Here is a 26,368-nt window from a genome sequence, read left to right on the forward strand (position 1 = left end):
GCCGCCGAGGAAGGAAAGCAGAGCAAGCAGAAGCCCGTTTTCGGCTCCTCTTCCTCCTCCTCTTCCTCTTCCTCCTCCTCCAGCATCCCCAGCCCTGGGCCCCGATTCCCTCCTCCTCCTCTTCCTCCTTCTGCGGTGAGTATGTGTTTCTGCCTCGTTGCCTTGCCTTTCCTTTCCTACTGCTCGGGATAGATAGAGATGCTGCGCACCGAGGGGAGGAGGAGGTTGGATGCTCCTTCTTCCCCCAAGCCTCGCCTTTGCTTATAGGGAAGAGGGGCGAATGGGCAGGATGGGGGGCCCAGGGGTGGGCTTGGAAGGACGTCACACTGAGATGAAAGAGCGGGGAGAGCTAGCCTGCAGACCAGGACACCAGGGAGTCATGGATTCAGGTTGCAAGGAAGGAGAAGCCATCTAGACCAGGCATGGGGAGACTTGGGCCCTTCTTCCAGGTGTTTTGGACTTCAACTGCCACTTGGGCCCTCCCTCCAGGTGTTTTGGGCTTCAACTGCCACTTGGGCCCACCCTTCTGGTGTTTTGGGCTTCAACTGCCACTTGGGCCCTCCCTCCAGGTGTTTTGGACTTCAATTGCCACTTGGACCCTCCCTCCGGGTGTTTTGGGCTTCAATTGCCACTTGGACCCTCCCTCCGGGTGTTTTGGACTTCAATTGCCACTTGGACCCTCCCTCCGGGTGTTTTGGGCTTCAATTGCCACTTGGACCCTCCCTCCGGGTGTTTTGGGCTTCAACTGCCACTTGGACCCTCCCTCCTGGTGTTTTGGACTTCAACTGCCACTTGGACCCTCCCTCCGGGTGTTTTGGGCTTCAACTCCCACCATTCCTCACAGCCTCAGGCCCCTTCCTTTTCCCCCTCAGCCGCTTAAGCTGGATAAATGAGACTCTACTGTATATGAGGGGAAGTCATAGGGAGGAAGGGAGCAGGGTTGTTTTCTGCTGCCCTGGAGACTAGGACATGGAACAACGGATTCAAACTACAGGAAAGGAGATTTCACCTGAACATTAGGAAGAATTTCCTAACTGAGAGCTGTTTAGCAGTGGAGCTTTCTCTCTCTGCCTCGGAGTGTGATGGAGGCTCCTTCTTTGGGGGCTTTTAAGCAGAGGCTGAATGGCCATCTGTCGGGGGTGCGTTGAATACGATTTTCCTGCTTCTTGTCAGCCTTTGGTTACTGGTTAGATTGCTGCCGCGCTATGTTATGATTTTATACATTTTTATATATTTTATTGTAATTTGATTGTATTTTGTTGTTGTTGTATTTTATTGTATATTACTGTGCTTGGTCCCCCCATGTAAGCCGCCCCGAGTCCCCTCGGGGAGATGGGCCAGGATATAAGAATAAAGTTATTATTATGATTATTATTGGCAGGGGGTTGGACTGGATGGCCCACGAGGTTTCTTCCAGCTCTATGATTCTATGAGGCTGGACGGCCCTCTGTCAAGAGTGCTTTGATGGGGTGGTCCAGCATAGCAAGGGGTTGCGCTAAATGGCTTTTGCGTTCTCTCCCAACTTGTTCACCTGAGCCCAGTCCTGCCCCAGTCGAGTTCACAGCTTCCCTTTGCTGGAGCTCCAGAATGGGTGGGTTGGGATGGCCTCCCATTTTCCTTTTTCAAAGATCGAGGCACCTGGGATGGACACTTCCCGGTGGGTGGGTGAGTGACATGGGTGGGTGAGTGGGTGAATGAAGCGTTTCCAGCTTGTCTAGACATGTGTTGGCAGCATACTTCCTCCTCTGTCTGTGTGTATCTGCATATAACAGGGTCTCCCTTAGGAAAGGAAAAGCACAATATAAACATCATCATCCCTTTCTGGGGCCTCCAAAAAGGTAAGCCAAGAGGGCCTTGCATTTCCCCCTTTTAAAGCTGGAGTAACTGGGTTAAAAGGAGCTATGCTTGGTTTCCTAGGCATGTGTTGTCAGCGTTCCTCCTCCTCTCTGTGTGTGGATTTGCCCATCACCCTCTGCTTCTGATCCCCAAAGCTGTCAACTTGCCAAAGGTTCGCTAAGCGCCTGTCTTCCCAAGGCGTTATGTGGGTAAACCCAGCCTGTCGGTTTTGAAAAAGCTCTCCTGGGGAGTGACATTTCAAAACATAGGGTTTGCTGCTTACATAACCACATCCAGTGTATGGGGAATACAAAAATACCCGAGTAGAAGGACAGTGTGCATCCTCCTTGGTCCAACAGCATTGGCCTGGAGTGGGCCGTGCCGCTGTGAGCACAAAATCTGTGTATTATATGACAACCTTCATGCCTTTCTGTCGGCAGGCGGCTCTTTGGATGCTCAGCATCAGCCTCGGCACTCTAAACAGAAACACTCTTTGTATTTTCGGCATTCTGATGCTCAAAGAGATATTTTCCCAGGACAAACCTGGAAAAGATCTGTGAGGGGCAGCAGCTGCAAACCTGTGAAGTTGGACTGAAATCCATTTTTTAAAGTTATATAATTTATAATGGAGACGATGCTGAATGCAAATGAAGCTCTGAGTCAGCACTGTGTCACAAATCACAAGTTTGCATTGAGGTCACCATGTTCTGATTTTCAATCCAAAGGGCAGGTCTGTGTTCGGAGGATGTTGTCTATTTTCTCGGTTGTTCATTTTAATGAAATGGCAGGTCTCCAAATTACCAGTGTTATATGGATTCTTTCATTCAACAGAATAGCCTTTGAACAGATGTACTTATTTTAATGCACAAAGCTCATTTTAAATATTACCCAAAACTAGTGAATGTTGGGAGATGATGTGGTTGCAGTTGGTTGACACGTGTCTGTAAAATTTACACAGCATTATTAGGGTGGCTAAGGGATAAGATTTAAAGAAAGGAACTAGAAAAAAAAATATTTGTTTTGTCTGACTTCCAAAATTACAAGAAATTGTAAAGAAGGAACTTTCCACTCACAATGATATTAAAATTCAAAAGGTGATAAATCTATGATGAGATACCTTCAGTTACAACTGTATACCAATCAAACACCTGTTGATGGCATGAGTCAATTTATCTTTCACTCTTATTGCATCATTTGCACACCATTTGCAAATTATTGGATGATTTACTCATCTCAAATCAAACAGTGATGTGTACTGCAACACAGAAGCAAGTGTAGAACCCACTTTTGAAAAACAAAACCTAATTATTGTTAGAGTGTCTCTTCGGCATTAATTGCAAATCACAAATCTTTTGTAAGATGAAGAAATATCATTGTAGTTCTTATAATTAATATAAATTTAATGTTGACAAAACAAGTTGGATAAACATGTACTTTGTGGAAATCCTTGGCTTTCAGTTATAAGCTTTACTTGAAAGCTATGTTCTGGATAATCTGACCAATATCTATTGGATTTTGATTGTCAGCCAAAATAAATTCAAAGTGTTTTAGGCAAAGTGCTTTGCTTTTAAAGTCATATGGATCTTGGAGCCTGGACATCAGCCATCTGTCTATACAGCAGAGGACTGGAATTGTCAGCCTTTCTCACCATTGGCAACTCTGGTTACAATGATTGAAAATTGCGAGCCAACGACATATGGAAAACTGCATGCTTCCTTTCTCTGCTGTGTATGGACTGGGCATCCATGTAACTCTAAAATCCAGAACATTCCAAAATCCAAAAGTGTCCACATGGGTGGTGGAAATAATACTTTTGCTTTCTGATAGTTCAATGTACTCAAACTTAGTTTCTAGAACAAAATTGCTAAATATATTGCATAAAATTACCACCATGGTATGTATATATGTATGAAACATAAACTAAATTCATATTTTGACTTGGGTCACATCTCCAAGATATCTCACTATATTTGTATATAGAAACACGGGTATTCCAAAATCCCAGAAAATTTAAACTTCTGGTCCCAAGTATTTCTGATAAGGGATACTCAGCCTGTACCTCATTCTTCCTCAGAGACCCTTTCCCAGCTCTTTCAACTCTATGGAAGTGAAGCAGCTGGCTTTGAGGGAGAAGGGCCTTGTTGATTTAGATTGTCCACTTGTTGTCTGCAGTGAATCTTAATGTCTCCCATGACCTCTTTAGTTTTACAGTGTTTAAACATTATTATTGTTTATTTCTCCTAGTACAGTTTTTAGTTTTATCTTTTGCATCTCATAATTGGATGTTTTTGTTTTTTTTAAAAAAAACACACAATGAAAAACAACAAAGTACAGTATTGTGAAGTTTACTAGTTACTTTAAATAAAATAAGATATAGATTTGTTCTAACTAAATGAATGAAATATATATTTCAGCATTACCCAGAATACAGGTTGATTTTATGTTAGGGTTGAACAACTTATAATAATAATAATAATAATAATAATAATAATAATAATAAAAATTATTTTTGCATGTCGCCTCCATCTCCCCAATGGGAACGCGGAGCGGCTCACATGGGACCAAGCCCAGTATATCATATAACATCATAAAATGAATATTTAAGACAAGCATCAACATTAAAAACTAAACAAGTCATAATTTAAATAAAACACAATTAAAACAAAAATATTAAAACAATCATTTAAGGCATTAAAAGTCCAGTATAGCACAACAATATGGGAGACAGTCAAACTGAGGAGAGAATGTCTATGTCAAAATAGAACATATATCCAAAAGACAAGACAGGTAGGGAGATAAATCTGGAATGGAAGACAAACTATAAAATGACAGGGAGATTTTCAATATGGATATGGGCCAGGTTATAATGGGCTTGTCTAGTTGAAAGCACAACAAAACAGCCATGTTTTTAACTGTTTCCAGAAGGCAGAGAGGGTCGGAGCTAACCTAATCTCCCTGGGGAGGGAATTCTAGGGCCGGGGAGCTACCACTGAGAAGGCTCTCTCCTGCGTCCCCACCAACCGCATTTGTAAAGGGGGAGGAAGCGTGAGAAGAGCCTCCCCAAAAGATCTTATAGATCACACAGGTTCGTAGGGAAAGATGTGGTCACGAAGATCCTTCAGATTTTTTGGATTGCAAATCCCATTTGACCCTAGACAATGCAGTCAGGGATGGTAGAAAGTGGACATTGAGTTCATCAATATTTGGAGGCCTCATGTTGCTCACCCTTGTGTTAGACTTTCTATGGGCCCAAACTTGAGGATCTGTTTTCTTTTGTGAAAAGGTTGACCATAATTATAACCCAATAGACTCAAATTACAATTATCTTTTCCACCTGCGTTCACTTCTCAGCCCTGATATTTTGTTCAGCATTGAATTAAGCGGAGAGCACCATTCAGCATACGTAGGTTGCCCTGCCTGAAAATTTGGCTCAGGCAATTGTTAAAAGTATTAACAGTCCAATTTCATACCATTTTACTCCCACTACTGAACCCTAGCAGAACTTAATGCCAGAACCTTTTTTTCTGTCTTTTGTATGGCCTAGCTCAGTTATAAGATACAGACTTCTGAGCTATAGAGCCATAAACAGTGTTTGTGTTTTGGAGATGTGATATCTGCAAAGGACAGAGAATAAAACCCAGAGGAAAGTCAAATCATTCAAGGAAAGTGTCGTCTCTTCCACACGAAATCAATCTCCCAGCAACTGAGCAATGTGCTCACACTATACCACCTGTGCATCCTTTCCACTGATCCAGTTCTAGATTTCAATTCAACAGAGACCACAGTGCTTTGGAAATTTGTTTCTGGACCACAGCTCCCAGAATCACTCAGTGGTTCAGGAATTTTGGGAGCTGTCATATGAAAAGGTAACATTTCCAAGATCTATACATCCATGCTTTGTTATTTAATGGTGAATATTACGTACCAATACTAACATCAGCAGAGTCCTGGCAGATATCGTAAACATAAGACAAGAAATTGAATGGAAGCAGAAATCTCAGAGGAGAGAGGAATCCTGAGACAGAAACTGAAGAATGAAACAGAGAATTTGAAAAGCAACAACAAAGTAATTGTAGTTGTGATCTCCTTATCAACGGATTTGCTATCTATGACTTCACTTACGCTCACTCCAAAAAACATTATCCTCAGAAGTGTTTGTGAGCCTCTTTAGGGTTGGATCCACACTGCTATATTATTCAGTTTGAAGCATTATATTGTAGTGGATAAGCTAGAACTACGGCTAAGAGGATCCATGCCCATAAGCATACGCTATACCGAAAGAGCTAGGACAGAAATACAACTCACCAGATTGAAGACAAGCCACAGAGCTTTTATTCAATTTGGCCAAAATGGATGCAAGTACAAGCAGGATGCTTCAAAATGCACAAGCATAAGCATACAGAGAAAGTAAGGTCTCTTACACAGTTTGGCAGCTATTCACATCTCTCCCTCCCTGATTGGTCGGGATCCACACCTTGATTGGCTGGAAGCTCAGCTGACGTTGCCGCTTCCAGGTGAGAATTGCCTTTGGAGATTGGCCGGGTGAGGGACCAATCAGCTGACGCAACGCCCCCCTGGGAGGAGGTGTAATCCAGAGAGACAATGTCAGTGAAATGTTAATGAGCTTTTGATTCGCTCAACTGTCCAGTTCCATATTGAACAAAGATAGGAGATTCCGAAAACAAAGGTGCAAGGCTCCTTGAACAAAAGATGATCTTGGCAATCAGTGTTTGGCTGTAAATAAAGAGGCTTAATGCACATACTCTGAGCTCCTATTTCCATGGGCAGCAATCTCTCAGCTTCAAGTGAACCATATAACTAGACAAACAGTTTTGGATTTATCTGGGCTGACCCCGGAAGTCATCTAACTTTGCATATATGTGAACAATGGGTTCAGTGATTATCTGCCTTGGGAAATGGCCAGAGGGTTTTGCTCAGCCTTCCTGTTTTCAAGAGATTATCTTCACATGGTCATGGAGAGTTGACTGTCCCTGAGCTATGTCTTGATACATTTTATAAAGCAGTTTATACATTTTATATATAAGAAATAGATACGGTACACATAAAGATATAAGTTACACAATCATGGAAAATACTGTATATGCAATTTATTGAAGGGTCAGAAACAAAGTCTTGGGGAGGAGGGGATTTGAAGCCACTGCTGGTCCATTCCTGGTCTCCTAATGCTCTCAAACTTGCAGAAGTCCAGAGAAGGTTTTTAAAAAGAGGGGATCATATATTTATTACAGAGCCCTCGGTGAACTATAAACCTTCTGGAGGGCATTATCATGGCTCGATAACAATATGGGTCTACACTGACCTTATAATGGAGATTCAAACTGCATTATTTGGAAATGTAGATCCAGCCTAGGTCATCCAGCATGATTTTATGGTATGCTTCTGGCTCAAGTCTACTAAAAATGTAGGGTTTACTATTATCTGTGGTTTCGTGTTTCCATGGGAGATATTATGACATAATTAGCTCATCTACATGTGAAGTATCCAAGAGCTAACAGGTGTGGCTTACATGAAGATACCCATGATTTCTCTTTCAAATGTGAAAGCTGCACTATGCTCTTGCATGGAGAAGCAAGTTCTGGCACTTCAGCTATATACAAGGTTACCTTGGGCTGCCTTCTCCTAGACCAGAGACAGCAATAATGGGAAGGCAGAGGGCCAACTCCCTGTTTGGATTCAGACCAGGAACAGCCTTGCTTGCATTGGTGGATGATCATCCAGAAGGAATGACTGTGCCTGGCAATGGACATGAAAAGTACACTGTCATTGGTTGTTCTGGACCTCTTAGCACCTTTTGACACTGTACACATTTATTCTTCTGGATTATCTGGCTGGATCAGGTTTAAGTAGGTCTGTGTTTCAAGGCTTCTTGGGTACATCAAATTCTATCTTATCCATCATGTTATTTAATATTTAGCCGTTAAATTGATAATGGTATGAGCTGCAGATGAGACACAGTTGTATATCTGTTTTTCCACTAACCAATCAAAGGGAGGCTGTAAAAATCCTGGACAGGGGCTTAGAGGTGGTTTTCAGATGGATTGAAGAAGAAAAGCTAAATCTTATTCCAGACAGAAGTACTTTTAGGGTGAAAAGGTGAAGCTATATTCTGTAGTCCATATGATACAGTAAGTCCTTAGCTTTGAGAATCATTATATCTTTGTGACTGTGTGGAAGACCAGTGAAAGCAGAAATCACAAGTTCCTGTTAGCATCTTTGGTAAACCAACTAGATTGGCGAATGTAGACCTCAATTATGTATGTCCTAGTTACAACTGAATCAGACTACTGTAACACTCTGTGTAGGTTGCCTTTGAAGATGACTCAGAAACTGTTACAGAAACATGCCTGCTTCTGTCCTTGTTGCTGCTAATTAGATAATATTAGTTCGATTCTGTATCAATTGCACTGGTCGCCAATGCATTTCAGTGTTCAGAGTGCTGATGTTGACAGTGCTGAGCAATCTGGGTTCAAGTTCTTTGAACAGGTTATTTGAAAGCATTTGTAGGAGATTACACAAGCTTATGGTTCATCTTCAGAAATGTTGTTCCTCAACTGGACTTCATTATCATTGGAGTTAGTAACCATAAGAAATCGGGATAATTACTTAGTTCTCAGTAGTGCTTCTTTATTGTTGTTTTCTGCCTTCAAGTTGTTTCTCACCTATGACAATCCTTTGGTGACCCTATCACAGGGTTTTCTTGGTAAGGTTTTGCAGAGTGGTTTGTCGTTGCCTTCCTCTGCAACTGAGGGAGGCAAGGTCACCCAGTGGGTTTCATGACTTGAGTGGAGAATTCAAACCCTCATCTCCAGAATCATAGTCCAGTTCTGAAATCACATGTTTGGCTTCTTCTGTAGCTGATTTTGAGAGGGCTTTGGCAGCAAACCTCATGTCTCTGGCTTTTAAATGAAAGGATTTTAGTTCATTCCCTCCTGCAACATCTTTGAACTGTATTGTAATTCTATTGTATTTTTTAAACAATTTTATTGGCTTGTTTTAAAGTTATTATGTTTTGATTTAATCATTTGTTGACAGTTGAATTTTAATCTTTTATACTGGAAAGGTTACAAGTCTGGAAGTTGTCTGAAATATATGTTGAATATAAATAAAGATCAGTGCATTTGAGTGAAACTTCTTGAAATCTTAGGCTTAAAACAAAGCACAATGGAAAAAAGAAAATGTGGCCCTACTCACTCCCCACTTTTTCACTTCTCCTATTGAACTCTGAAAGTTTAAAGTCAATGGCAAAATGGGTGAAATCCTTTGATCAAATATTTGGGTGGCAGAACCCAACAGTTTTTAATAGCTTTTCTTGTATTCATAATTTAATCTCCCAACTTCTTCCGCATGCAGTTAAGTAGTGCCAAGAAAAGTTTCTGTTGAACTCCTTTCTCAAGAATTTTCAGTGGGGTTGGGGGATATGAGTTTTAAATGCCATTTTAGTGCATTTATTGTATTTTAATTCTGTTTTTACCACACTGTTACTATTTAATTGTTTTTTAACTTTTATATTGCACTTTTTAAACTTGTCTAGTGTGGATTGTTAGTTGCTTGAGTCCCCATGGGGAGAATGGCAGGGTATAAATAAAGTTAATAATAATAACAACAACAACAATATAAACACAAAGCCTTTGGAGGAGGAAAGAATTTTAAGAGTTAAAGTGGGGCCCTCTGCATTTTCTGGGTGCGAATTTGATTACTTTTCCTTTTATGATTCACAGGAGCTTCACAAGCCTTGACAATGTCTTCTGTCAAACGCCTTGTATATGCTGTCATCCATTTCTTGCGAGAACAGAGTCAGATGGATACCTTTACTTCAGATGAGCAAGAAAGCTTGGAAGGTTTGTGTTGACTGCAAAGCCTGATATCTGATGAAGTGTTGATGTTACATGTGTGAAAAGCAAGAGGGAGGCGTTAATGCTATCTCTGTTTGTTTTTCTTCAGGGACAGCAGTTTCAAGCTGCTGTTCTTAGGAACCCTGGAGTTCCTTGGATACTCAACAGAGATTTATTATTAGAAAATCAGCAACAGTGAGCAAGCTCCCCTTGTCAAACATTAGCAATAGTTTCCTGCTGAATGTTCCCCAAGGAAGTTATCTCCTCCTGCATGCCAAGTTCATATGGCTCAGGTCAGGTAGGCAGTCGCACAAATGTCAGGCATGCTCAGTAACCCATAATTCTAGTAGGCAGCTGCACAAAGTTTGGGGATGCTCAGTAACCCATAGTTCTAGTAGGCAGATGCACTAAGTTTGGGGATGCTCAGTAACCCATAATTCTAGTAGGCAGCTGCACAAAGTTTGGGTATGTTCAGTTACCAATAATTCTCGTAGGCAGCTGCACAAAGTTTGGTGATGCTCAGTAACCCATAATTCTAGTAGTAGTAAAAGGCCCACTTGCTTGTTCTTTGTAGAAGAGCAGTTAAAACTTCAACATCAGTGAAAAGCTGAATTGTTCACTACAGCTGATTAATTTATGGGAAGCCACATTCCCAACAGCTTTGACCTTTAAGTCCACTCTGTTGACCTTATTCTCCCCCTTCACCAATCTCACTCTGCATCATCATGAGACTGGCTCCATTTTTCGGACTTTTGAATAAGGTGGTGCTGGGTCTAATAGCATAAACATCCATATTGTACTTTCCAGTGAAATACCAATTCAGATTTACATGTACAGTAGAGTCTCACTTATCCAAGCTAAACGGGCCGGCAGAAGCTTGGATAAGCGAATATCTTGGATAATAAGGAGGGATTAAGGAAAAGCCTATTAAACATCAAATTAGGTTATGATTTTACAAATTAAGCACCAAAACATCATGTTATATAACAAATTTGACAGAAAAAGTAGTTCAATACGCAGTAATGTTATGTTGTAATTACTGTAGTTACGAATTTAGCACCAAAATATCACAATATATTGAAAACATTGACTACAAAAATAGCTTGGATAATCCAGAGGCTTGGATAAGCGAGGCTTGGATAAGTGAGACTCTACTGTAGTGGGAGGCAAAGAAGATTGACTAGTTAAATTCATAAACATTTACTTTACTTTGTTGCTTTGTTGTTTTGATGCTTCCTCCTTGCCTCCAGAAATGTAATTTGAAAAAAGACTGATTCAAATGGATTTAATGTTTTTAAAACAATAAATAATTTACTTTGTTTGGAGAGCCGATGTTATGTTAAGTAGCAGTAATCTCGAGAAAAAGTTTATTTTATTCATATATATTGATAAATTATTATAAAAATATTTTCTTCCTACAGTGGCTATTCAGTGTTTGGAGACAGTCTTTAAAATTAATCTGGAAGATTCCCATCTCGCAGTACCAAAATGCTTGACAGAAATATTTGAAGATTCATGTCTTAAGGTAAAACTGAATGTAGAACAGCTGTGTCTGCAGGTGATAAAATTGTAACAGGACATCATTAGTGGATTTTTCAAACTTTCAGGTTTTGGTTCAAGAGGAAGAAGGAGTAACCTCTTTGCAATGCATGTAATGAATTACAGTTCAATTAACAAATGCTGCCATGCTGCTTTCAATGGCCTGGTTTTAATTATTCTATCTCTATGTTGTCAAAGGCTTTCATGGCTGGAATAACTGAATTGCTGTGAGTTTTCCGAGCTGTATGGCCATGTTCCAGAAGCATTCTCTCCTGATGTTTCGTCCACATCAATGGAAAGCATCCTTAGAGGTTGTGAGGTCTGTTGGAAACTAGACAAGTTGGGTTTATGTATCTGTGGAATGTCCAGGATGGCAGAAAGGACTCTTGTCTGTTTGAGGGCCAGCCAATACCTCTCAACAAAGAATTCCCCCAGGCAGAAAGTAGCCAGGCTTTGAAGCTGCAAAATGGTTCAGTGCCAATCAAGGTGGCCAACTAAAACATTCACACTTGCCTCAAACAGACAAAGAGTTCTTTCTTTCACCCTGGACATTCCACAGATATATAAACCCCACTTGCCTAGTTTCCAACAGACCTCACAACCTATGAGGAGGCCTGCCATAGATGTGGGTGAAACGTCAGGAAATAATGCTTCTGGAACACGGCCATACAGCCTGGAAAAATCACAGCAACCCTATTCAATCTCTATTTATCAAATAGAAATATCAACAAGCCTTTTGTCCATGCAATCAGATCCTTCCAGTTGTTTTCTTCTTGACATGTCTGTATGCAAGTGTAGATGTATCTAATTAACTTGGTTTCTTAGTTTGTCAGAGCTGTGAAAAAAAATGCTGGTTTTGATTTAATCCAGAATTTGAAAGCATAATTTAAAGTTGCTTTCATATCTGGTTTGTTCTGAAGCTGATAAGGCCGGGCTGTGGCGCAGGCTGGTTAGCAGCCAGCTGCAACAAATCACTCTGACCAAGAGGTCATGAGTTCGAGGCCAGCCCGGTGCCTGCGTCTGTCTCTGTTCTATGTTATGGCACTGAATGTTTGCCTTATATGTGTAATGTGATCCGCCCTGAGTCCCCTTCGGGGGAGAAGGGCGGAATATAAATACTGTAAATAAATAAATAAATAATCGTGATATTATGATTCATTGCAAACTTCTTCACTGGGAATATGCCAAGAAGTGGAGTGTAACGGTGAGCCATGACTGGGGAAAATGTTCATTCATATATCACCTTTAAAAACCCAAGATTTAACTGTCTTAGTACAGCCAGTACTCAAATAAGCCCTTATGGAGAGGTTTTAGTCATGTTTAAATTTGCAATCAAAAATATATATCTGATAAAACTGAATAGACATTACAGTCAAGTGTTATAACAGATATGTTTGTATGGGGTTTGTACCAAATTCCTTCTTGAGAATGGATGCTTAATTTTTATCTTAGTAAATGTTTTGTTTTTATGGTAGCAGGTTAATTTTTAGAGTAGTTCTAGTGCACAGATTTTTTGCATCCAGCCTTGAAATGCATGCTGGAAACCCTATCTATTTATCATCTATCTATCTAAATCAGGCATGGGCAAACTTTGGCCCTCCAGGTGTTTCGGAATTCAACTCCCACAATTCCTAACAGCCGGTTTCGAATGTCCATATTGCTTCAGTCTGTATCTAGTTTTCGATGCACCCAGGATGTGTTTTATTATAGTCACTGATTTCTCCTCTCCTACATTAACATATTGAATAAAAGTTCACTGTGCCTACTTTTACATTGGTGATAGAGATGACTAAAAAACAAGATTATCTGAAAGTGAGATTTGCCTTTTTTAAACACCCATACAGAGTGAGATACTGCCTCTCTCAGATTCTTTGCCAGAGGATCTTGAGAAAGCTGACCAGCTGAAGGATGAAGGTATGTAAATGGAGGGGGAAGGACTCTTCCATAGTTCTTGCCTGGTCATATTGAGATAAGGCTCATGAAAGATGCATGGCTATTTAGGCTGCTGGCCAACCTATTATAGAGGGAGAACTTTTAGGAAGCGTGTTTGATGCTGTATGTTAGAAGATATCTGCATGCTGGCTGCTCTGCAGGAAGTGAATGGCTCAGGGAAACTAAATACACAACATTATCCTACTCTAAATGCACTTATGAATGAGGATGCAAAATTTGATCAGATTATTTTAACAGAAACCTTTTCAGTTACTGAAATCATAACTGCATGTAAACAACAATTTATAATATATACTAGCTTGGGGACCCGGCAGTGCCCAGGTCATTTGAGAAACTTGTGTGCCAAGTTTAGTCCAGATCCGTCATTGGCTGGGTTCAGTGCTGTCTGGATAAGGGTGAACTACAACTCCCAGAGCTAAATGGAGCTGAAGTATAACTCCCTTTCCCCCCAACTTGTGCAATACGTTGTATTGGTTATGGGGGCTTTTCTCCCAACTTGTCCAATATGTTGTATTGGTTATGGGGGTTCTGTGTGATAAGTTTGGTCCTGGTCCATCATCGGTGGGGTTCGAAGTGCTCATTCATTCCAGGTGAACTATAAATCCTAGTACCTACTACTCCCAAATGTCGAGGCCAATTCCCCTCCAAATCCACCAGTCTTCAAATCTAGGTATATCAGGTATGCATGGCAAATTAGTGCTCATTCATTGCAGGTGAACTATAAATCCTAGTATCTACTAGTCCCAAATGTCCAGGCCAATTCCCCTCCAAATCCACCAGTGTTCAAATTTGGGCATATCAGGTATGCATGGCAAATTAGTGCTCATTCATTGCAGGTGAACTATAAATCCTAGTATCTACTAGTCCCAAATGTCCAGGCCAATTCCCCTCCAAATCCACCAGTGTTCAAATCTAGGCATATCAGGTATGCATGGCAAATTAGTGCTCGTTCATTGCATGTGAACTATAAATCCTAGTATCTACTAGTCCCAAATGTCCAGGCCAATTCCCCTCCAAATCCACCAGTGTTCAAATTTGGGCATATCAGGTATGCATGGCAAATTTGGCCCAGAGCTATCATTGTTTGGGTTCATAGTGTTCTGGGTGTAGGTGAAGTACAACTCCTATAAATTCCCCAGTAGGAGTCACAATGCTCTGACTTGATGCAGGGTAAACTTTTCATACCAGGAAAAGTTATTACTGTGGCGCAGGCGGGAGAGCAAGCCAGCTGCAACCAGCTGCAATGAATCACTCTGGCCAGCAGGTCATGAGTTCGAGGCCCGCTCGGAGCCTATGTTTGTCTTGTCTTTGTTCTATGTTAAAAGGCATTGAATGTTTGCCTATATGTGTAATGTGATCCGCCCTGAGTCCCCTTCGGGGTGAGAAGGGCGGAATATAAATGCTGTAAATAAATAAATAAATAAAATAAAGTACAACTTCAATCTCCCAAACTCCTCCAGTAAGTTTAGTTGCAGCTCAATTTTGCTGTTTGTTATACAGACAGATTGGAAAGGGAAGGGGAGTAGGCAGGGTCATGCAAATTCCACAGCAATGGAGAACCTTGGGATGCCTGCCTGTGGTGCAAGGGCAGTAGGCGGGGTCATGCAAATTTCACAGCAATGGAGAACCCTGGGGTGCCTGCCTGTGGTGGAAGAAAAAGCAAAATGTAGGATGAAATGGTCCCCAAATGAAAACATTCCTTGGGTGGTGGTTTGTAGTGTTTGGGAAGGAGGTTGGCAGGGGTTGGGCTACATGTTCAAGGTGCTTGCTGTAACCGCAATGTCAGTGCAAAGTAGTGACTTGCTAGCTTCTCAGGAGTGGGAAATGTAGCCTGTTTGTGGAGGCTGGAGGCTGTCTGTGTGAGCGGACATGTGTGCCACATACACACATACGGGTTTTCACTTTTATTATGGATTTAGATTAGATTTAGATTAGATATTTAGATTTAGATGTGTTAGTGTATGTGAAATATACATAAATATATTATATGGTGTATAATGTAGTATATATTTTATGTGTATTATTTATGTGTGTGTGATGTGCATATGTTATGTAGATATATTTTATATAATATAGTATGTAATACAGTAGACTCTCAGTTAACCAGCAGAGATGGGAATTGGTAGATGCTAGATAAATGTAGTTTCTGGTTGTTTGAAAGTTACTATTAAAAATAGACCTAATACTATACCACACACTATATCATACTCTGTGTTGACTTGATATTAATATTGAACTATAGTAATTAAAAGCAAATAAAGATAAACTTTATTTAATGTAACATTTTCTGCTAAATTTAAATTATATTCCTGCTTCTTAGCAGGGGGTTGGACTGGATGGCCCATGAGGTCTCTTCCAACTCTACTATTCTATGATTCTATGATTCTAATTATATTTAAATTTTGATTTAAAATATTATTTCTTCAATTATTCGCTGGTTGCTTGAGAATTCTGATTGCTTGAGTTCTTGTTAACTGAGAATTTTAACTATGGCCATAGAAAAGGAGACATTCTTCCTTTTCTCATACAACAGATATAATACCTAATCTGACGTCTTCAAGTACAGTATATACTGGCAATCGAAAAAACTCATTTTGCTTCAGAATGAGTGGTCTTATCTTTGTGCAAATGTGTGTATATTGAATCGATTAACTATCTAGAGTAGGGGTGGGGAACCTTCTCAACCTGTGTATGACATTTTAATGTAAGAATAGTCATACGGGATTTTATTCCTGCAGTGAGCAAGTCTAAGAGCATGGGGTACGGCCAAGGCAATGCGGACAGGCATGCAAAGCAAGGTGCAGTTCTGTGCCTGTCTTCTCAGGATGACTTGTGTTCCTTGTACAGGTTTCCAAGCTGTATTTCAAACCAATTCAGTTTGCAATGTGCTATAGAGCTGAAATGATAACTGGAGACAATGACAGAATCATAAAGTCACCTTGTAGGAAGTGGTTTATAGCCCTCTGTTAGCATACAAACAGTTCACCTTTTAAATTATCCACAAGCATTTTATTATTGCAATTGATTTCAGGTAACAATCACATGAAGGAAGAGAATTATGGTGCTGCTGTGGATTGTTACAGTCAGGCTATAGAACTGGATCCAAAAAACGCAGTCTATTATTGTAACAGGTAAATAAGCTTGAAACATCTTGGGGATTATTTTTGACTAATCTGTCATGCTGTTATTATTTCATTTAGTTTTCTAAAATATTGCTGACTCTTGTTTTTATTTTGATCACTTCTTTTCTAACATCGCACTGCTTGTTCTTGATATCTTTTCCTAAGTATTTTCTGATATTACTTGCAATATTACCTGTAGGGACTGATAGGAATTGGCTCATTATTTGGATTGTGCTGCAAATCAGTCTAAATTTGAGGATTTTCATTTAAGTTGACAAGTGGATGGAGAACCTTCTAATTATTGGTTCACATGTTCCTTTTTTTCAGAGCTGCTGCTCAAAGTAAGCTGAATAACCACAGTGAAGCAATAAGAGACTGTGAAAGAGCAATAGTAATAGATCCAAAATACAGTAAAGCTTATGGGAGAATGGGGTAAGTAACCTAATATTTGCATGCCAAATTAAAGTTCATTGATTTGAAACAACTAAACATCACATATCAATTCTTAGAAAAGGGTTGGGAAAATTGTATTAAGATATGTCATCTCTCGTACCCTTTTAAATCAACTGGACTGTGTTTTTGTGGTAGATTGGGGTCAAAACTTATGTCCAGAATGACCAGAGACACAAGTGGGTTTAAATTAATCGCTTACCATCAGACCATATCTTGGGGAAAGGACACAGTGGTCATTCCTGAAATTAGAGTGAAACCTGAATGGTTGTCAACTTCCTGCTTAGAATGTCTCTAAGTTAATTGCTAGTCTCATAGCAATTGTTTGCTATTTTGATTCCTTAGTTACACTCATTTTCCAGTGTACTGATATTGCAAATGCAATAAAAAAGAGCCAGACAACAATGTAAATATTAGTGGGAAGACTTCAACAACAGCAACCTTTTTTTCAAATTAGTATGTGAAGTTAGATTTCTCGTAATTCTTTCAGTTCTGCCACCTACCACTGTAGTATAATAGTGGTAAATTAAATTACTTATTAGTCATATAGTTGCACTACAACTATTTATTGAGTTGGCAGAATGCATTACTGCCAGCTATTTGAGTCCCGTAGAAATGGAGCCATAGAAGTTGTAACACAATTACCTTGTCATTGGGCTACAAGAGTTAAAAGATACATACATTCAAATGTTCTGAATTTTTCCACAGTTAAAAATTAGTATTCAGGTAATAACTGGGTTGTAAGACACTTACCTATCTTCAGAGTGAATTTTTAACATCCTGCATATGCTAAGCTTAAGGCAATTAATTTTGCCTTTTACCCATTTGCATTTATGAAATTAGTTTTATCTCAGAGTGTTTTATATATGAGAATTAATGCATGTTATATAATTCTGTCTTCAAATCATTTTTTTGAAATGGAGAACGAGCAGATTCTTAGTTTACAGAAGTCACTGTGGCGGAAACATACGATAGACTTCCAACAGCCTGTGGCATTTTTTCATCTTCCACTTATATATTATATTATAGTTGTGCAATATTTTCCTTATTAGAACATGGAAAGCTACTTTTTTGAACTATAAGTACAAGTCAGCATGTGGCATTTCGGGAATTGTAGTTTGCAAAAGTAATTTTTCCAAAGCTGTTTGATGGTAACCTTGTATGCAGCAGTCAGGACCTAAAAAATGCAAGTGCACAAAGTCTGATGGGTTTCTCAACATTTTTGGCCAAATAGAATATTAGACTTTTCAGAGGATATAGTTTGTGGGTCACATTTTCCCCAACCTTGGACTATGAGAACAGTAACTTGTTTAAGGGTCTTGAGGCTCTGCAGACATATGATCCGGGTATCAAAACATCAGACTACTCTTCAAAGCCCAAAGTTTCTTGTTCATCAATTTCATATAAAGCAAACTAATGAGATTTAGAGATAATTACTTTGGCCAGCAAAACTGGGTGTAAGGCAGAAGTGGGGATAGAACCTCCAGTCACAAATTAGATGTTAAAAATGCAGCCAAAATACCAGTTTCACAAGTTTTCAGTGGAGGCCTGATTCTTTTGTATCTCCAAAGATCTGTGGAACTATCATTAAATTGAGTGAAATAATATTTTATTTATTTGTTTATTATATTTATATCCTGCCTTTCTCACCCCAGAGGGGATTCAAGGCGGCCATACGACAAGCAGCAATTTGATGCCATATAACAGTAAACAATTGCAATTAAAACCAAACAATTAAAACCTGAATGATTAAAAACAACAATTAAAATCACGCCAACCAAAACCATAATCCAGGGCCGTTCCATTTGACAAACTCATTGTTTTATAGTCACTTATTGCACTACTCCAATAAGAAAACTTTTGGCATCAGTCTAGGAGAAGGAGCTTTTATTTCTAGAACCTGTTACCCCTCCCATTTTAAAGAAGCAGGATTCCTTCCAAGAGCACCAAGGTTCTTTGACGAATATAGATTACCATTTACTATAAACTTAACGTGGGATGCACATGACTACACAGAATAATAGAACTGGAAGGGGCTACATCAACCCTCGGATCCATCCCCCAGGGCAGTGCAGGATCTCCAAATAAAATGTCCCCAACAGATAGCTGTCCAGCTTCTTGAAGACATCCAGAGAAGACCTCCTTCACTTCTCTAGGTTCCCTTGTCAAACCACTCTTACTATCAAAAAGTTCCTTCAGATGTTCAGTTGAAATCTACTCTCTTGTAACTTCAGACCAATAGGCCTGGTCCTACCGTTTGCAGCAGCAGAGGACCCGCCTGTCGCTTTCTCTTACCGACTGTCCTTGAGGCATGTAGTGTACCATGCTATGTCTTTGACTTCTCCATCAGCCTTCAACCTTTGTTCATATGTTTTTGTTTGTACATTATAATTGTACAGCTTTGTGCTTCCTGAAGGTTTGTAGATGTGCAATAAAATTCCTCTTATAATTGGTGGGAAATGATCATAGTAAACATTTTGATATGATATGTGTCGTATCAAGGAAAGGTTGTGACTCAGTGGTAGTGCGCTTGCAGAAGTTCTCAGAAGTTCTCAATTTTAATACTTTACATTTTTAGGAAAAGTAGGAAAGCCATTCCCAGCCAGTATGGATAACCTTCTCATATTTACACCTTCAGTAAGCAGTATTACCTCATGCACGAAAGAATCCTATGGCGCCTCTGAGATGAAGTAGACAGATTGGCATGTGATTTCTTGGATTCTACTGTTCCTTAGAATGTAGACTATACCAGTATTTTTCTTTAAAATGAATGTAAGTTAGACCCCAAAATGCAAGGGCAGACTATGTTAACATTGGCTTCCTTTGTCCATATTAGATTGGCTCTGACTTCAATGAATAAATATCAAGAAGCAATTAACAGTTACCGGAAAGCACTGGATCTTGATCCAGAAAATGATTCCTATAAATCAAATCTGAAAATAGCTGAGCAGAAATTGAGAGACATGTCCAGTCCTGTAAGTTAGCTTCTATGTGTTTTTAAACAAATGCTTCTTTTTAGACAATGATGTTTTACACGTGATTGATGTACATGTTTTGTTTGCAGACTGGAACCGGACTGAGTTTTGATATGGCTAGCTTGATAAACAATCCTGCCTTCATTAGCATGGTAAGGGACGTACCATTTCATTTTTGTTACTTCGGTTTTATGTCCAAATTGTCAATTATATTTTCTTTTTCTAAAAAGCAGTCTTGCTAGATTTTCATATCTGTATTGAGCTGGGATGAGCAGTTCCCGTGACATAAGTCCCTTTTGGTAAATTGTCACTGACACTTCTGCTTTGGGGATCTTCTTAAATCTTTGGGAGTGACTTTTGTAGAAAATGGTTTTGTGGAGGATCATTGGACCCTTCAGATTGAGGCTGTTTTATGCATTCTAACAAAATAGAGTTTTCACAAAACTCCGTACTGATACAATTCCAGAATTTTGGTCAGAATTTTGATCTTTACTCACAATGCTGTGGGTCACTTCAAACTAACCCAGCTAAACGCTGGCCGCATTTCGACTCGAAGTATTTTCGTCTTTTTCAGGCAGCAAGTTTAATGCAAAATCCTCAAGTTCAACAACTGTAAGTATTAAGATCAAGTGTCTGTTTCAGACTTGGGGAACAAAACCTTTGGTCAATAGCAGAAATAATTTGTTTTTTTTTAAAGGGAAATCTGTTTTTAAAAAGGGAAATCGGTGCAGTGGGTTAACCCAGTGGTCTCAATCTGTGGGTCCGCAGGTGTTTTGGCCTACAACTCCCAGAAATCCCAGTTTATCAGCTGTTAGGATTTCTGGGAGTTTAAGGCCAAAAAATCTGGGGACCCAGAGATTGAGAACCACTGGGTTAAACCCTTGTGCCAGCAGGACTGCTGACTTGATGGCTGGGTTGCTGAACTAAAGGTTGCCGGTTCGAATCCAGGGAGAGCACAGATGAGCTCCCTCTGTCAGCTCCAGCTCCATGCGGGGACATGAGAGAAGCCTCCCACAAGGAGGGTAAAACATCAAAACATCCAGGGGTCTCCTGGGCAATATCCTTGCAGATGGCCAATTCTCTCACATCAGAAGCAACTTGCAGTTTCTCAAGCCGCTCCTCACACAAAAAAAGGGAAAACCCAGAATTTCCAGTTTTAACTTCTTAGGAATACACATTTTCTGTTTTCATGACCCTGGAGCTGGAATATCTTTCAGCATTTTTTCCCAATTAATGAACAGCAGTCAAAAAATTATGTGGAGTAAAATCTTTTAAACTTTTGGAAGAGACACGGAGAGGAGTCCTTGGTTCTGGTTTTAAATCCTAGAATCAAAGCTGATGCCAGGATGTGAAGGGCAGAAACAAAAGACTAATTCAGCAAAACATTATATTAATGCAAAAGATTTCTGAAGTGCAAATCCCAATGCAACAACTCCAGAGTTGTGCAAGAAAACAGTTGTGACTTACAAAACTGCCAGCTAGTTACTTGGTTTGTGTAAGAGGAAATTAACAGTGAATTGTGCTAATTAACAACTTTATCTGTGTAGTTAGTGTTGTGGCAACTGTTACATTTTCATATAGCTTTGATTGCCTTTCTTTGTGTAACGTAACAGAGCAAGAGCTAACAAATTTTGGAAATATTTGTGTTTCATTACATCAAGACAATATTTGTTTCTCATAGGATGTCAGGAATGATGACAAATGCTATTGGGGGCCCAGCTGCAGGTGTTGGGGGACTCACTGATCTGTCAAGCCTCATACATGCGTAAGTGATGTACATAACATTCATAAAGCATGTTGTGACAACTGCCCTTTTCCTTGTAAGTATCATGATAGGATGTTGTCATATTTTAATTAACATACAGTAGAGTCTCACTAATCCAAGCTGAACGGGCCGGAAAAAGCTTGGATAAGTGAATATCTTGGATAATAAGGAGGGATTAAGGAAAAGTCTATTAAACATCATTAGGTTATGATTTTACAAATTAAGCACCAAAACATCATGTTATACAACAAATAATAAAGTAGTTCAATATGCGGTAATGTTATGTTGTAATTACTGTATTACTGTATTTACGAATTTAGCACCAAAATATCATGATATATTGAAAACATTGACTACAAAAATGGCTTGGATAATCCAGAAGCTTGGATAAGCGAGGCTTGGATAAGTGAGACTCTACTGTAGCATTTCTTAGAGAGAGCTGCTCTCAAAGTAGTAATAATAATAATAAAACTTTATTTATACCCCGCCACCATATCCCCGTGGGGACTCGGGACGGCTTACATGGGGCAGAGGCCCAAACAACATAGAACAAAACATAGGCAACATAATACAAATTACACTATAAAAAGATAAAACAGTAATACAATATATCAATTAAAACAAAAATACAGGATAAAAAATTGCATTTAAAACACATAAATGGTAAAATCATAATAAAAACAGGATAGATGATTAAAAACCCTCTGGGGCTGATTAATTAATGACTATCTCCAAAGTACAGCACATAAAAAGAAATTAATTAAACAGCAGCATGTTGGAAAATACGACACCAGCCTATCAAAACAGTTTAGCAGCAATTAGTTTTAATAGACATTTCAAAGTATCTAATTTGGCATGTAATTTTGGTCCTACTCCTTTGCCCCTTGCAATGGAAAATGGTGCTGCTGGAAGCCAATAGCAGAAATTCTCCATTTTAAAACTATTTTTTCCCCTCTGCATCTTTTTTCTTTGGAGCCGCAGTGGGTTAAACCCTTGAGTCGGCTGAACTGCTGACCTTTGAATCTGCGAGACGGGATGAGCTCCCATCTGTCAGCCCCAGCTTCCCATGCAGGGACATGAGAGAAGCCTCCCACAGGATGGTAACACATCTGGGCGTCCCCTGGCCAATGTCTTTGTAGATGGCCGATTCTCTCACACCAGAAGCAACTTGCAATATGTTCTCAATTCGCTTCTGACATTATAAAAAAAATCTTTTTTTGGACCCAAAATATTATCCCCCTCCTGAAATTGGAATGACTGTGTAATCATGTTCATGATCAAAAAATTGTCAGGTGCAGCCTATGGAGGTCAAAGGATGTGGTAAAAAATGGGTCGCGTATTGCCCTTTGCCCCATTATGAATTAGGTGGACAATTTTGCTTGACAAAGATGTTTTTCTAAGTCCAGGGAGAATAAAAATAAACTATGCAACTGTTCTATTTATTTTTTAAAAAAACCTGATTGTTACTTCTGGCTTTGTACAAGCATTCAGCTGCAGTGTGTTCTGTGTCCTTTTCCTTTTCTCAAAAGTAAAAAGAAAACTTTCTAATTATTATTTTTTCCCTTGAGGCCAAAGGAATATCTAGAATCCAGTGTTTTACACATTTACTTTTTTAAAAAAAAATTATAACACATAGAATCCCCTAGCCAGTGTGACCAATGGCTAGCTTATTTACTTATTGGTTTGCTTTATTTTTATCCCATCTTTCTTCTGATATAGAGTCTCAAGGCAGCTAACAGTAAACAAAATGAAACACTCAAAGCACTTCAGATGCATTAAAATATGAACATAAAAATTTAAAAAATACTAAAAAATATTAATATACATTTAAAACTACACTTAGAAACTTCTCAGCCCTGCAAAATCCTGCTCGCTCTACCCCCAGTAGCTTGCCTCCCATCATTACATAAATGCTCTGGGTGATTTGAGTTGTAATCCAAAAAAGGAACATTGTCCAGCTTTACTATCCTCACAAGTGTTGAATTTGAATTCTGTTTCCAATTGCAAGGGTGTTGTCTTTGCTTTTCTGTGATCTTAGTATGCCACAATCATGTTTTCCCCCAACTAATTGCTATTCCAAACCATGTTCTGTGCAGGGGACAGCAGTTTGCACAGCAGATCCAGCAGCAAAACCCAGAGCTCATTGAGCAACTAAGGAACCATGTTCGGAGCAGATCTTTCAGCGGCAGCACCGAAGAGCATTCCTGATTCGAGAGGCATGCACCAGAGCGCTCTTCTGCAAATTTTAAAAGGCATCCTGTAGCTAGTAGCAAATATCACCATTGTAATTCTTCGCAGACATGAGGCGGAAAATCCTTTGTGCGTATTCCTTCTTGTCTGGTAAAAACAGATTCATTGCACACAGATCTGAACATATCATGTATGTATATTGATGCCTTTGTAAATGGACTATAACTAGAACTGTCGACATTAAAATCTCTATGTTAAAAGGGACCATTTTCATATCAATGAGCAACAGTGCGATTTTTCATTTCTCTTTGAGAGAATGGGGTTTTAGCACCAACACACTGCACTGGTAAAGAGGATCCAGTATGGTGGCAGTGGAATGGTGAAATCGCACTTTATCGACCATGCAGTCCTATGTAATAATTGTATTCAACATATATTCTATAAGGCAGTCTTTCTCAAGCTGGAGAGTGGGCTCCCCATACATGACTGTGGGAGCTGCAAACTATTTTGCATGTCAAATTGGCAATAAACCCATAAAACTAAAGACCCAAAGTTCAGATTTTTACTTCATTGGAATTGTTGAAAGGAATAGAATAATGGATGTAATTAGTGGAATTGTTTCCGCCTGAGGTCACGTGGCAGAAGACAGAAAAGATGTGTTTGAGAGAGCAGGTGTGGGAGGAAGAAGTTAGTGGGCCTGGTCATAGGAGCAGGAACCTGAAATGAGGCAAGATTGATGGGTATATGAGCTAGGCAGGCACTGCCAGGTTGGTTTGTTGGTTGATAAGCATGGGCTACCTATTATGTTTTTAAAGAGGATGCTATTTCAACCTTCAGACATTGCTCATATAAGTGCTCATTGGCCCAACTGGCAAGAAGGATGCATAACCTCCTTTTCTACAGTTATTTTGTAAACTGGATTTGCACAGCAATGTGTCTGTATTGTGATGAATGTATTGAAAAGGAATGTGGAAAGGAAATTACGAAAGCCATAATATGAGACTTGTTGAATGAATAATGGAACCTCAAATTGCTGTGGACGAGTAGTGGGCAGGGTGACTTTAGAAGGGCTAGCCAGAAGAGTTGTACAGAAATGTTCCAAGAGAAAACTCTGTAGACATTACAGAATGAGATTGGGACAGGAACAGCTCGTATGATATTTACTATGGAATGGCACCATGTTTTATATTAAGGCAGGAGTTTTATACTCATGGAATTATATGAATAGTTATCTGCCTGCTTATATTATACATGACAGTTACATATTAGAAACTGTCTTAGGAATATCTGAGACAGCTGGAATTTGATACATGTTTATGATGCTGCTGAAGAAATTTGTAGTAATACATGTGTCTTGGATGATCTAATGCCAGTATTTTGTTAGTGTTTTTGAGCAATGGGTCCTTTCCCCATTATTGCCTTTTTTGCACCTTGTTTTTTTTGTTTTTTTTTTTGTTTTTTTTACGTATTCTGAATAGATTTGCTCATATATTTCTGCAGAAAGCATGAGGTTGTCTGGAAAGTCTTTTAATTGTATATTGAGATGCTGCTTCATGGATGGATATTGTAGAATGTCAAAGAGGTGAATCAACCAAACGCTGCAGTGCTGTTAAATTTAAGTCTTTCCATCAACTACTCGCTTAAAAAAGCTACAATTTAATAGGTCTTTACTCTGAATATATTTGTCACCACTTATGTGTCCTTTTTGAAATGTTCTCCTCCTGTCTCCAGTAACTTCTCATGAAATTAAGTAGCATTGGGGCATATGTGACCTAGGATATATAAAGCATGAAATGCAGAAGCAAGAGCTGCTAAAGAAATGGAATAAGAATTATGCTCCGAATACAACATTTGCAGTTCAGAGGTCAACACTCTGACTATTTAGATCATTAACAGAATCTGGATAATTGACTTTTTAATCCATTACAGATGACAGCAAATTTACACTAGTGTCCTGCAGTGAGCTGGCTCTTTTAACCACTTCAGGGTTAATTGCAGCTGCATGGATACTAGAAACAGATCACTGCTGTCTCCTTCATGGCTCCTGCCTGTAATCATAGTACTGAGTATCTATTCAGTAGTCCTGCCTAAACATCCAGGTAAGATGTCTTTTAAACTTTAAACACTGGGCAGTGCTATAACAAAGCACTAACACTTGACTCTGCAAGGTCAGGCTGAATGTTTTCCCAACCAAATGTACATTTCAGAAAGTGACACTTTAAGTAGAACTATTCATTCTCCATTCTAATTCATTCTCAGTATTTCATAGACAATAAATGGATCAGTCTTGTGATGTTTGGAATAAGTTTAATAAAAGGTATTTTAAAAAATACAACGTATTTTGCCCTGTTTTTGTAGTGTTTTTGTCCCATTCATTATTTCACATAAAATTAACTAAATTGTACTGAGTCACTAAAGTCAGGATAATACTAGAGACTAACATCATTATAGGTGGATTTGTCAAAAAATGCAGCGTAAGAAATGGATTCACCAAATAATCCTTGGTTAATTATATCCCACTGAGTTCAGAATGGCTTGTCATTTGCAAGTACAGTAGAGTCTCACTTATCCAACACTCGCTTATCCAACGTTCTGGATTATCCAACGCATTTTTGTAGTCAGTGTTTTCAATACATCGTGATATTTTGGTACTAAATTCGTAAATACAGTAATTACTACATAGCA

General features: G+C 39.3%; 1 protein-coding gene across 1 annotated transcript; it reads left to right on the forward strand.

Annotated features, from left to right (window-relative positions):
- Positions 1-26,018, forward strand: sgtb (small glutamine rich tetratricopeptide repeat co-chaperone beta). Its single transcript, XM_003216336.4, has 11 exons — positions 1-135; positions 9,576-9,695; positions 11,111-11,214; positions 13,073-13,142; positions 16,213-16,312; positions 16,631-16,735; positions 19,590-19,728; positions 19,818-19,880; positions 20,303-20,340; positions 21,410-21,493; positions 23,590-26,018. The coding sequence occupies exons 2-11, from the start codon at positions 9,596-9,598 to the stop codon at positions 23,699-23,701; spliced, it is 915 nt and encodes a 304-aa protein (XP_003216384.1). The 5' UTR covers positions 1-135; positions 9,576-9,595; the 3' UTR covers positions 23,702-26,018.
- The last annotated feature ends 350 nt before the right edge of the window (positions 26,019-26,368 follow it).

This window comes from Anolis carolinensis, chromosome 2 (assembly GCF_035594765.1).
Source record: "Anolis carolinensis isolate JA03-04 chromosome 2, rAnoCar3.1.pri, whole genome shotgun sequence".
NCBI lineage: Eukaryota > Metazoa > Chordata > Lepidosauria > Squamata > Dactyloidae > Anolis > Anolis carolinensis.